General features: G+C 37.8%; 1 protein-coding gene across 1 annotated transcript in view; it reads right to left on the reverse strand.

Moving 5' to 3' along the window:
- The window catches only part of DNAH11 (dynein axonemal heavy chain 11), a 166,536-nt gene that overhangs the window by 79,560 nt on the left and 74,077 nt on the right, over nt 1–12,899 (reverse strand). The window contains 10 exon segments of the mRNA XM_041122452.1: nt 1,703–1,845; nt 2,659–2,782; nt 4,391–4,553; nt 7,008–7,200; nt 8,061–8,147; nt 8,764–8,809; nt 8,927–9,088; nt 10,203–10,241; nt 10,243–10,453; nt 10,900–11,007. Coding sequence (XP_040978386.1) covers nt 1,703–1,845; nt 2,659–2,782; nt 4,391–4,553; nt 7,008–7,200; nt 8,061–8,147; nt 8,764–8,809; nt 8,927–9,088; nt 10,203–10,241; nt 10,243–10,453; nt 10,900–11,007 — 1,276 coding nt within the window.

The raw sequence follows: 12,899 nt of genomic DNA on the forward strand, positions 1-12,899 counted from the left end.
TTTGTTCTCTTTCACATTTTATTAGTCTTTTATTCTTCAAATCTAGGGAAAGGAGGAGGTGATAGGTCACCCAGCACTAACTAAAAGTCCATATGGATACCTGCCAGTTTGTTAACTCATGAAATTTATGTCTCCTTCAGTACTATAATGTCTCTACTTTGCTTCCCTGCAACGTGAATAGATATCTCCTGTTCTTGCCTCCAGAAGTGCTAATTTGCACAGCGGGGGACTGGTGAAATTGTTGCAAGGTAGAAGGCATCTGAAAGCTGGCTTTCAAAAAGCCCTTAAAAAAAAAAAAAGTAAAGAAAAAGAAGAAATTGTTGGAGGAATAAGGAAAACACAAAGGGAAAGAAATGGGAAAGAAGAAAATGAAGAGAGATATTAGACATCATATTTTTTTCCCATCCTTTCTTAAAAAATGTACAAAAATGCAATAGTCATGAAACAGAGACAATTAGCACTGACTAGAAATAGACATACAGAAGGTAAGCACCACTATTGACCACGTCACTGAAGTCTGGAAAAGTGAAAACAATACAGAATACATCACACTAGATCCTGTACAATCTCCACTGGCCTTTAAGTTACAGAAGAGATTTGTGGATGGACAGAGGTGATGGCAACAAAATTGGAGATAGGAGGGAACATCAGCAAAACTAAAGCAGGATAGGAAAAAGAGAGAAGATGAGATAAAAAATGAGAAAGTGGTATGTTATAAAGTGTAAGAACTTGAAAAAATCTCATAACCAAACAGGAATGGTCTTTAGATCAGTGGTGGTTAAACACTTCAGAAGAAGCAGAAAAAACCTGCACAAAAGACTGCTGTGGAATAATCTGCTATGGGAAGGCTCTTCTCCTCCCCAGTCAAACAGATTGGTTTAATACACAAAGTACAGGGCATATATTCCTTTCAAAACATTCTCTTTCTAAAGGGTTAATAGTTTTCAGACTTCTAATTTTCTTATCAGCTACATACACGTTTCAGATGATACGTAAAATTGAAGCCTGCGTAAACTGAAAGTTCCTAAAGATGCCACTCCAGAACCAGTGTTCCCAGCTTCTGCTTTCCAGCTTTCAGGAGAGAACAGTCTGCCTCAGTAACATTACCTCTAAAATGGAGTTTAAAAGAGACACTTGTTGCAGTTGTGGTATCATATTAACAATGTGCATTGCTAAACAGCTTTTGACCTGGAAACACCTACGTGGATATTTTTATTTTCCCAGTTTTAAATGGCATAGGAAAAGTAGAAAGAATTAACATTTACTGTGAAATTTCAATTATTTGTGCAAACATTTAAGAGTTGACTACACATACAGAACTACTGTATGTGTAATTGGGGAACATATTTACAATTGCACTAACTGCACCACGGACTCCTCATCAGCACATCACTTCTCTCTGAAATGCATCGTTATATTCAAAACATAAGACCATGAAACTAAGACACAGAGCAGCTACGTGACTTTCCTATGAACAGGCAGGAAGTCAATAACCAGGTCTAGGAGTAAAACTTGGTGTAAGCCAAGCCTCCACATAAAGAAGGCTGTTAAGGGGTAATGTGAGAGGCAAATTCAGTGTCACGTGTCAGTGAGTTAGCCTTTCAAGAGAAGTATGCCAACATATGCTGGTTTATGAGATAACTGAAATATGCGGTTATTTTGACCAGCTCCGCACTCCTCTTGCCCCTGAAATATGCCTTACTTTTAACTGCAGCTGCACTCTACTCAAGAAGAGCCTCCAGCAGCTCTCCCTGGTGTCCATCAGGCCCAGGGCTTGGACTTCTTCTCTAACTTCTGTAACTATGCCCTCCACGTCTTCATCACTGAACAGATCTGGAACCTCTCCTGCGAAAAGACAAAGGGGTAGTTAGGAGAAGCCTCACACAACACAACCTGAGATATAATCTTCTACACTGTATTTAGCACAATGGGGTTTAGGCGCATAACTAGAGCTATGCTATGCTAATAGCTCAAGTAGCAAATCAGTTTCCTCCTGTTCCCCACACCTTTTCACCTAAAAAGAACAATTCTTTTTTTAAGGGAGAGGAAAAAAACCCCATTGTTTTAGAAGACAAAAATATTTGCCCTGATAGGAAGTTCACTCATAAATTATGTATTCCTCACAATAGTGGTTCCTTTTTTTACAGGCTGTTAGAAAATTGTTTTCCAGTCTGGCTGCAAAAAATAAACAATAATTTTGAAAAAATCTGTCAAGATGCTCCCAACTGTACAGCATGGTATTATTCCCATTTTTCTTCCACCCTATATCCAGATCCCCACATTCAGAATCCAGATTCTCTAATTTTCAAAACATGGATGAAACTGCATTGCTGTCTGTTACACTTGCCCAGTCACGAAGACATTGCTTGAAGTCAGTGAAATCATATCAAAGCAAGCATGGCATTAAGTCAAAGAGAGATTCCCACCTCCCCCCAGATCAATGCACTTATGCATGATAAGCCTTAGCAATTCATCTCCACAGTGGGCAATGCCTTCTTAAGTAAGTTAGACTCAATACTCAAGTTGGATGGGTTGACTTGGCCTCTCTAAAAGTTCCCCCTAAAAATACCTGAAAGAGAATCTCTTTAAAGTTCAAATGAAACCACAGATCATTTGTCATTGGAAAAGATCTTTCAAGAAATGTGTTGGTCTAATCACCTGATGCCAACAAGTCATTAATCAGCACAAGAAAGCGTTCATCTGGAACCTGGGCATCTGTCAGGAAAAACACTGTGGGCATGTTCTTGGCACCAGTCTTGATGTACAAACTGCCAAGATCTACCTGTAAGGAAAGGAGGCAATCACTCATATTCTGTTAAAACATCGATACAGAAAAAGTGTGAAATGCATGCTAGTGGATGGCAATGCATTGCTGACTTCCTCTTACTTTTTTCAGTTTATTTACATATCGCTAATTTGCTGCATAATGTCCAAAGGGAAAAGCAGTTTGCTTCTGTATTCCCTATCAAACACCGAGGTTTTGACACGATCTAGTGTAAAGATCAAAACGGACTACTAATCAAGGAAATCCCCCCATGAATGTACTAAAAAAGGGATCTTGCAGCCATGAAAATCCCTATCAAGAAGAGCCATAATGATACCAATAATGTCTGGGAACTGCACTGAAGAGTCAGGTGGGGGTGTGGTTTTTTTCTTTAGTGAATTTATTTAGGAGAGCTTTCTCATGTAAAAAAACAAAACAAAAAAAAACCCACCAAACAAAAAAAACCAAAAAAACTGAGTAGTGCACTGGTGCACTGTTGCTTTTGCTGTCACACATGGGTGGCCCAGAGAGAGACATGGCGTGTGACCACTGTGCTAGCAGTGGTACAAACACGGAATGCTTTTGGGGATTGGGTTCCAGGAAAAAAAAAACCAACTCACATCAGTTGCATTCGAGTGTGGTCACATTTGAAACACAGAGTAAGGTCAGTGCTGGCTGATACGAACAAGTTGCCACACAACCTAGCAGAAAGCAAGTCCTCAGGCTTGTTAGCAGAGGCTTAGAAGTTTCCCCAGTTGGAAACAGCATGGGGGAAATGACCATTTGAGCCCACATCTTATGCTGCACCTCAGTTGCCCAGGGAAGGAGGGCACAAGAAGTTAGACACCATGTAAGACACTGAAGGACACGCAGAACTTTTCCAAAACAGAACAGCATGTACCTCCCTCTGAAAACTGATGCCTTGGGTTGCACACACTGTGGTGGCTTGGCCATGGCCCAACGTTAACAGAAGGGGTTTTTGGGGACCACCATCCACCAAATTCGGCCATACTAAGATCCTTATTTAGCTGTGTCTGAGATTCAGAAGCATCGCTTGTTGTCCATGTGGAGTGAAGAGGAAGAAAACATTCCCTCCTTCCCTGTTTGCTCACATAGATAGGGCTCAGCTTTGCAAGGTCCCGAAGTCTGTAAGCTTGATAGAGCACCTCACTCAACTATATTCCTTATCTTTGCATGTGACCAGTTTAAGTGATTAAATTACTCACATACAACAAGGACAAAATTTTGCCCTGTGCTCACCCACAACAATTTTATTCCACTACATCAATACACATGCAATGACATGCAAAAATTTCTAACAAAAGGCTAATTTTAAATAACAGAACTCCAACCCCATCTTTGTAGTATGTGAAGTACCTGCCTTGGAAAACGTGGAGAAACTACCAAAATTCTGTGAAGCATATAAACAGACTAAATATCTTTTGACCACCCATTTTTCAGAGATAAAGAGAACAAGAGATAGAGCTGGAAACCACAGGAACCACAGGAGTTGTTATTGTAAATTATACTGGTTTGCCTGTGATTTTATCAAGCCCACGCAACAACAAAACCACACATTCTTGAAGTAGTGAACTCAACAAACTCAAATAATATCTATTAGTTTACCCTCAGGTCCTGGATCCCATAGTCTTTCGTCAGTGCTATTTGGAAAACCTCCAGGGAGCAGAAGTATGCTGCCAGCCTTGACAAGCTTTGTTTACCACTACCACCTACTCCAGTCAGAAGCGCACAACTCCTAGGGGCTTCTAGGATACGACTGATCTGGCACCTGACGACAAAAAAACATTAAAATAACATAGACTTCAACGACATTAGCAGCAAAGTTTCTCAATTTCTCTTTATTGCACCACACTTTCTCCACACCCCTTCTTTCTTTTTTTGTCTATTTTTGTCTATTGTGTGCTTCTGACACCTAAAGGTACATTATCTTCGTGTCAGTATTTTGACAAATATTAAAGGTCTGCATTGACCTCTACAATGACCAGAGCCTGTCTGGTTGCTCATTCTTTACATTACACTGCTCCAAAGCATCATTCCAAGATCCTGATGGACCCTGACTGGACTCAGAAAAAGATCTAGTTAACCTGAAGGGAAGATGACTAACCCCTATGAGCGCATTAGAATTTCACGTCTGGCAGTTTGCACCACAAAGGCTGAAGGATGACTCATCTCTTCATGAAAAATATGCATCAAACTTTAATTTACTCTTGGAATACCTAGCCCAGACTACTTAAAGTATGCTTTTATTTGCTGATCATGGAATACTATAGGATGAATGAGGTCAGGTGAGAATCTGGCCCAAAATTAGACAAGATTTAGTTGCTAGAATTTTCAAAAGTAAGTATTGAGATAATTCTTCCCTAAAAACCCTGTGTTTGAGACATTAAGAAATCTCTTGCAATTGATATTTTAATAATTTATATAAGCATCTAAAAATTATTTTCAAAGTTTCATTTTTTAAAATCAGATGCAGATTCTAAGGGATTACAGCACAGTATCAGCAGACCAGAACTTAGAGACAGCATGTTGGACCTTTTGTTTCATTTTTCTTCCATGTATCGATGAAAAAATGCAAAAAGCAACCACCTCATTCTCTTTATGTCTCATGCCACTGAAAAAATCATCCCTGAAAAAACATCAATGAGAACCTTCTTAAATGAGGGGATAATGTGTCTAATCTGGTTGTGTCTAATAAAGAGGTAGAAACCTGTTCAACCAAAACATTACTGGAAGCCAATTTTCTTTGACCTCACTGTAGAACTGTCAGCCTTATTCATGATTTCACAATGGATCCATTAAAAAAACCCATAAAAGGTGTGGAAAAAATTTACAGGATTTAATTTCACATACACTTTTCTGGGACTGCCAAATTGTAAGGCTAAGTCACCCTGCCACTTTGTTTGCCAAACTGGGATACTGCTCTCAGTCACTAGACTTCAGAGAGAATATAATGGCCTACCAACATTTTCAAGCAAATTTAGCGATACCTGAGAAGCTTCTGTCTGCAATTCTGATGACTATCACATCAACCTCTAAATCAGCAGAACAAAATCTACAGTTCCTATGAAAGATCCATATGATTGCCTTTGTAATTTAAGCTCTTTTTTAATCCTCTTGGAGAGAAACTTCTACAATAGACTGCTTTGTCAAGAGTACCTTCTCTTATATAGTTCCTGCCTAAATATGTGCAAAGTGAAAAACGATGACACTGAAATCCCAGTCCAACTCAATGAGAAGAAAAGGTTCTGTGTTAAATGATTTGACACTGCAAATAATAGAAACTGCTTTAACAAAACTAAGCTCTGCCAGCATGGGCCTCTGTCTCTTTCTCGAAATCACTGATATTATACATGACCAGAACGACTGTATATGTTGAAGAAGGATTACAAATAATGACAAGGAGCAACAATGAAGTCTGTGCCTCACTTATTCAGCAAAATCTTTACTTCATCTTCTGAAAATTGGCTGGGTTTCTTCTGTGCAGGAAAACAAAGCAAACATGGTTAATCAGATTTCAGAAACAGAAACTGAGATTTTGGGCCATGATGAATACTACGATATTGCTGGACATGAAAAATCAAAATTACATTAAACTGAGATAAGGTAAGAATACATATGAAAAACATCTATGGATAAATAAAATAACACAAATCTATGATGACAGTTAGAAGTCTGGGCTGGTTTAGATTTAAAAAAAGTACAAGGCTAGGCAGCAAAGCAAATTCAAGTCTGCCATGCAGTGGCAACATTTAGTATATGTTTAAGGTATTACTTGTCCTTGTTTTGAATTAATCTAATTTTAAAAGCATTTTCTCTTTCCTGGAAACAAAAGATAAATATTACTTTTCTTATAAAGGCCTGTTACATCATTAAGTAATTAAAACATAAGGCAGACTATCTACAGCATTATAGTTTATTTTTCCAACCTCACAGAATAAGTGCTGTTAATTTCTGTGCAGCACAAAAAAGGATGAATCTCTGTTTAAACAAACAAAATGGATGTTAGCTTTAACACTGAGCCACAATCTAGTCTTCCATAATGGCACCAATAAAGTATATTTAGCAGGACTATTGCTGCATGGTGCCCTCACATAAGCCTTCCATTAAGAGTGTTACAAGTCTGCACTGCAAGAACCTCTGAATAGTAAAAAGCAACAACTTCGTGCAAACATTGGTAGCATCATGATGAATTACTTGCTGCCTTTATAGATATTCTACTTACACATGCTGCGTGGCACCCTCAAATAAGACTAGGTTCATAGAAGCACGCACTTCATTGTAGCTTTCTAGGAACTCCTCAAGTAGATTCCTCAGTGGTTCCTGCCCTTTCACAGGCTTGTAGCAAGGGTCTGCTCTACCATTTGCAAAATGGCAATAGATGAGTGGAGATTGCAGCAACACTGGTCTTCCACGTTCTACCACATAGTGAGAGAGAAAAATAATAGTTAAAAAATGCCCTGAACACAGCATGTGAAAAATGTTTTCAAGAAAACACGGTCCATTAGTGTAGTGATTGATGTACCCACGCACTATGCACTGAAAGACTAAAAATAGGTGCAAGTATGGGCTCAATCCATTTGCACAGTACATCCAAACAGACAGGCTCCAAACAAAGTACTAGTAAAGCTCTCTATATCTTTAATTGTTCATGTCTAAACTACTTAAAATTAAGGAACAATAATTTCTTTGTGATAGGAAGTCGCTGCTCAATCTAGTTTCAAACACTCCCAAATATTTCAAATTTTCCATCTGGGTGTCCTCATTCCTATCCTTATTCTATTTCTTTTCACTCCTCTTTTACTGGCAAATAGAATTTAGAAAGGAAGGGAAAAAAGGACTAGTAAACAAAGTTGATGTTTTCCAGTTTCCATTTTTTGTAAAATAAATTCAAATACTCCCTCCCTTCCCTCCCTGCTCCCGTCAGGAAAACTATTTTCTTTTTTAAAAATCAAACATACATGCATTTAATATGTTCATTTTAGTTCGTGTTCCTGTTGCTTTGTCTGCTGCAAAATGAGTATGCTTTTAAGTGAAGAGTTTTTGAAGGGCAAGTAGAAACAATATCGTGGTCCTCACTAGTTAATTCAACCTTGGTATTGGCACAAACACACATTAATTCCAGAAGAAACTGTATATGCAATAGTACTACATAATATGTGACATTATTTTGTCTTCCTTGTGCCATGTCTGATACAATGAACAATACTGAGAGGTACTCTATTTCATTACATATGACAGGTTAAAGAAACAAGAGGTGTACATAACAAAACTTAACTGAGAACATCAAGGCAAAGGAACATACTTGTATCCCAGTTTATATTTGCAGTGTTTCCTCTGTGAAGACCAGATGGGTGTATTGTCCCTCATCCCTGTACAGCAGAAAGACCAAAATGAAACCTGTATATCTACTTTGTATGTCTTGCAATATACAGCGTCTTAACTCTTTAATAGTTTAATTCTGATAACAGATACTTTTATTTGAATAACCAACAGTGCTCACAGTTCAAAACGTACATGCTGTTTTACTGACGTGCTCTGAAACCCAAAGAGAGACTGCAATTTAAAATTATTTGAAAAATAACTTAATTCAATTTTTTAATACATATGCATATATATACACATACATACACACACTTGATACTCAAACTATTCAGGGAAAGAAAACTAATACAAAAGGAACAATTAGTAAAGGAAAAAGAAGTAATTATTCTTGTGGTTTGAAGCACAGAATCAGGAAACAAAGTGAAGACCGCAACTTGTTTCCACATATTGGCGAAGAACATGAAGAGTCACGTCCGCAGACAGGTTGCTACCTCCCTGTTCTAGAGAAGGCTCAAGTGTTTGCTTTAAGTTACTAACAACACTGCAACAGAGATACTTGACAGTCCTCCACCAGTCAAACATTACAGTCAAGGTAAGAATAATCACCTCTGAATCTTCTCAAGGGGAAGCTTCCTTGATTTCCCCTTTTCACTTACTCTGGCACCTGGTTTTCCTCAGTAAGGAAGATGCTTGCACTGGGGGCTGAGGATAAAAACATAGTGTGCTACTGCTACTTACAGTTCCAGTAAATAAGACCTTTCACTACCCAGTTCTTAACTTGCTGGCACTAGGCAAAATACTTTCAAGCTACCAATGTACCTCAAAATACTTGTGCATAGTGTCTATCATAATTTTATAAAAGAAAATACAGTCTTTGTTTTCCACCAGTTTATCTCCATAGCCATGTGCTGATTCATGAAGCCAGAGATATTGAAGATCATTTGGTTGCTGTAAACACTTGGGTGTAGCAAACAGAATGCCCTAAACATAACACAATTTTTTTATTATTATTTTTTATTTTAAATGCTGTCATCTGGCATCAAAATAGCCCACTCTTAAGGGAGACTAACTGATATTCTGCAAAGACATTAATAACACTGAGTAAATACCCAATACACATTGTACTTGAAACTATATATTCTTTAACATGAACCAGAATGTCTATAAATTAGCAAGTTCTCCAGCCAACTGAGTGTGCAAAATATAATTGAAACAAATGTCTGCTCTCCACTGACTAGCACAATTAGGTGAATCATGATGGTTTGAGGCCCTAGTGCAGTCCAGGATACAGGGAAGTATCAGCACTGCCAGGATTTTACGTGTTCACTAGCCATGTTTTGCAATACCACTCAAGAAAACAGGACACAGTTTATCATGACAAAACTAGCACTTTCTCAACTGTCACCTCAAACTTCCTTCCTTAACAAATTCCACACCAGGATGGCCACAAACATACATGATGGGCCAGTGCATTCCCATCAAACCAAGGTATGTGTTACAATAGGAGACCTGACAAATCCTTGCCTCCTTGCTAACAGTTCATGATGATCCATGGGGCACGCAGGCAAGAAGAATATTCTGGAAGAGAACAGAGCTGCACTCCAAGGAGCAGGAAAGCATGTAAAACCAAACCAGGATCAGACTCACCTGATTTTACAAGAGGGACCAGGATATGCTGAACATATTATATTCTTCCCTCATTTTTCTCTTTAATCCCAGGTCTGGCATTTGACTACTGGTTTCAGCCCCTGCTTCAGAGCTTCTTCAATCTGTGTTTTGTTCTACCTAGTCTCCAGAAAGTTGTTCTTCCCTCCAAACAAATGTTGACCTTCTCTTCTCAAAATAATAAGTAAGCATAGCAAACTTTGCAAACCATTGCTCTATTTCAACTAAATATCTTTTCTTTCTTAGCTTTCTACCCCTTTTATCTACCTGACCATAGTCACCTCAGGGCAAGGACTGTCTTCTATTTTGTACAAAGGGCATCTGTCCTTCATTAGTCCACAGGCCAAGGTACCTCATTAAATAATAAAAGGCAGCAATAATAGAGTGTTGTTAGATATTAACAACATTAAAATTAGCCCATGGTATAGACCTGAAAGACGTTGGAGAAGTCTCCCACGTTAAAGATATAGCGGAACTTAATAGTGGAACTTAATAGTGGTTGGTGCGAGGTTTTGAACCACCACCTGGTGAAGCCATATGGCTGCTTGTACTATGGCTGGAATATTCTTGATTACTGATGGAGTAAAAGCATGTTGCTGGAAGTGGGAGCAAACTATATTGGTATAGATGGTAGACAGGGAATCTGAAGAAGGAAAGTTCAATTCAAATACTGCAAAATGTCTGTGAAAATGAAAAGGGAAAAAGAGATGAAGATTCTCCAGTATCAGGCAGCAGATAAGCATCAATGAAGCATTAAATGACAAGACAGCCTGGTGAAAATGCAGTTACTTGTTTGTCACAGAATATACTTCATTTCTAGCCTCATCCTTGATGCAGTTCCACAGCAGTTGCATGTCTGGCTACGAGCCCCAAGGGCACATCTACCAGGTGAAGGGCCACATGAGACTGCAACTGATATGAAATTCAGGGGAATCTCAGTATCATAATAAATATGGTGTGTCTCTTTCTGTTTAGCTACAGGAACAGCAGGATTTTGAACCTGTACTAAGTTTCAGACACTATGTTTTCTCCTATCCCCTTTCATCTCCTACCTATTGCAGTGAAAAGCTAAATAGTAATTATTTAATGCATTAAATACAGGATTGCTATAATATGACACTTCAAACCATACCTGGAGTCTAGGGTTGAGAGTGAAGCTGCCAGCAAATAGATTCATACAGGCAATATACTGACAATTATGAATTTTTTTAATAGTTAGCTTCTGCCTATCATGCCTGAGAAAGAAAATGTAGCTTGATTAATATTAGTGACAAAATACTGTACATTTTCCAGGCTTAAACTCAGTTGAAGAATCAACATTTCTGCCCTATGGGAAATCTGGAATACAAATGGCCATGGAAGTATCAAATTAGGATTGACATTTTAAAATTAAGAAAAACCCCACAATTTCTATCACATAATATTTTGTTCAACATTTTTGTTGAAATGAAGATATTACATTCTCACAAAACATTCTGATGATGATAAAGAGAGACTTTTTTTTAATGAAACTGGGTCCAAACAAACTTGAATGAGTACAACATGGTCAAAGAAAGTTCAAATTGGTTTGAGAATGCACACAACCATCATAGATAAGAGCCGACAAAATTAACAGATCTCAATAAGAAAAAAAAACCAGCAAAGATCATCATAGACTATGATGTGGCATGCTTAAAAGATCACTCCTTTTTTTGCATCATCATCTGATTGATACTGTTTCTGGCTCTCCAGATAACACAGCTTCCCGTGAATGAAAAGGAGGCCACTTAAAAAAAATAAAATTAAAAAAAGTTGAGGCTTTCAGTAGCTCGTAATTTGAGTTCCCATTGCCCAAATCTGAAGACAGAGTCTTGTTTTTTAGAAGTTAGTGTACAACTGAACTAGGCCAAGCAGGTACCATTTTACAAAAAAAACACTGTAAGAGGAAAACTCATAAATAATGCAGCCATTCCCTGCTTAAATCAACAAATCCTTCCCAGAACTTCATAGTATAATGCATTCTCTTTCTTTCCCTGCATTTGCAACAAATTTTACTCTATTTTAGAATTCTCAAAAGGTTACGTTTAAAATCCCTGAATAGCATAGTCAACTTTTTTCCTAATTTGATTTATTTTGTGAAATGGAGATTTTTAATTTTCAGTTTGGTTTTGTTTCAAAGGAAACAATTCAAAACAATTCAAAAGAAAGAAGCATCAACAGTTTTAAGCAGTAGGGACTTTTAAGATCTGAAGTTTGAAATCTTTGTGAGGAAACAAAAAGATTCTTGGCTAGAATAGCATATAGCTCTGGGGAGAAAACAGAAGGGCTTTGAGACGTTAACTTTGCATGTCACTGAATTAGACCTGATTGATTTCTCCAAGCTAGAGATGCTTCAGATTCGAGCAGTCACTTCCTTTTTTCTCTTTAGGTCTTGTTCCTTAATAAGATATTCAGCTGACGCCTTGTATCATTCCTTCATGAGATGAAGTATGACCAAGTAAAAAGCTTATAGATTCAACTGAATCTGCATTAAAAGGTGCAAGAACAGTACAGATGTTATTACCTCACCTTAGTCACAATTACAGTCAGATCACAGCATACATGCCAGTGAAAAGAAGAACCTTCTATGAAACAAAAGTTTTAAGGGTATGGGTAAAATCCTTGAACACATGGTGAAGAAACACAGAACTGAGTAGATACACTCAGCCTCCTAATACAACTGAAGTAGGCTGGTTTTGTGTGTGGAGTCCCTGCCTATCTGTCTGCGCACCTCCTTTTGACAATACACAGACAGCTAGCTATGTGTATTTAACTCTTCTTTTTTTTTTAATGTCTGATTACTTCTCTCCTTTACTCACCAGATCATTCACAATGTATTCTTTGTATGTCATGTTTTCTTCATGTCACATAAAAGTGATATGCTTGTATATGAACAAGAATCTAATATGCATTTATAATAACAATGAAGTATTTACACAAGATATAGATAAGCCTGTAACAGAACGCAATCAAACACTAATCAGTTGATTTTACACTGCAAACTTTCTCTTTCCACAGACTCTGGTGAAAGGATACTAATATATTTAACTGCCAAAAAATGAAATTGTCCTTTGGAAAGTAAGAAGGGAATTACCTTAATTGCCCAAAT

The sequence above is a fragment of the Aquila chrysaetos genome, chromosome 3 (genome assembly GCF_900496995.4).
Source record: "Aquila chrysaetos chrysaetos chromosome 3, bAquChr1.4, whole genome shotgun sequence".
NCBI classification, from domain to species: Eukaryota; Metazoa; Chordata; class Aves; order Accipitriformes; family Accipitridae; genus Aquila; species Aquila chrysaetos.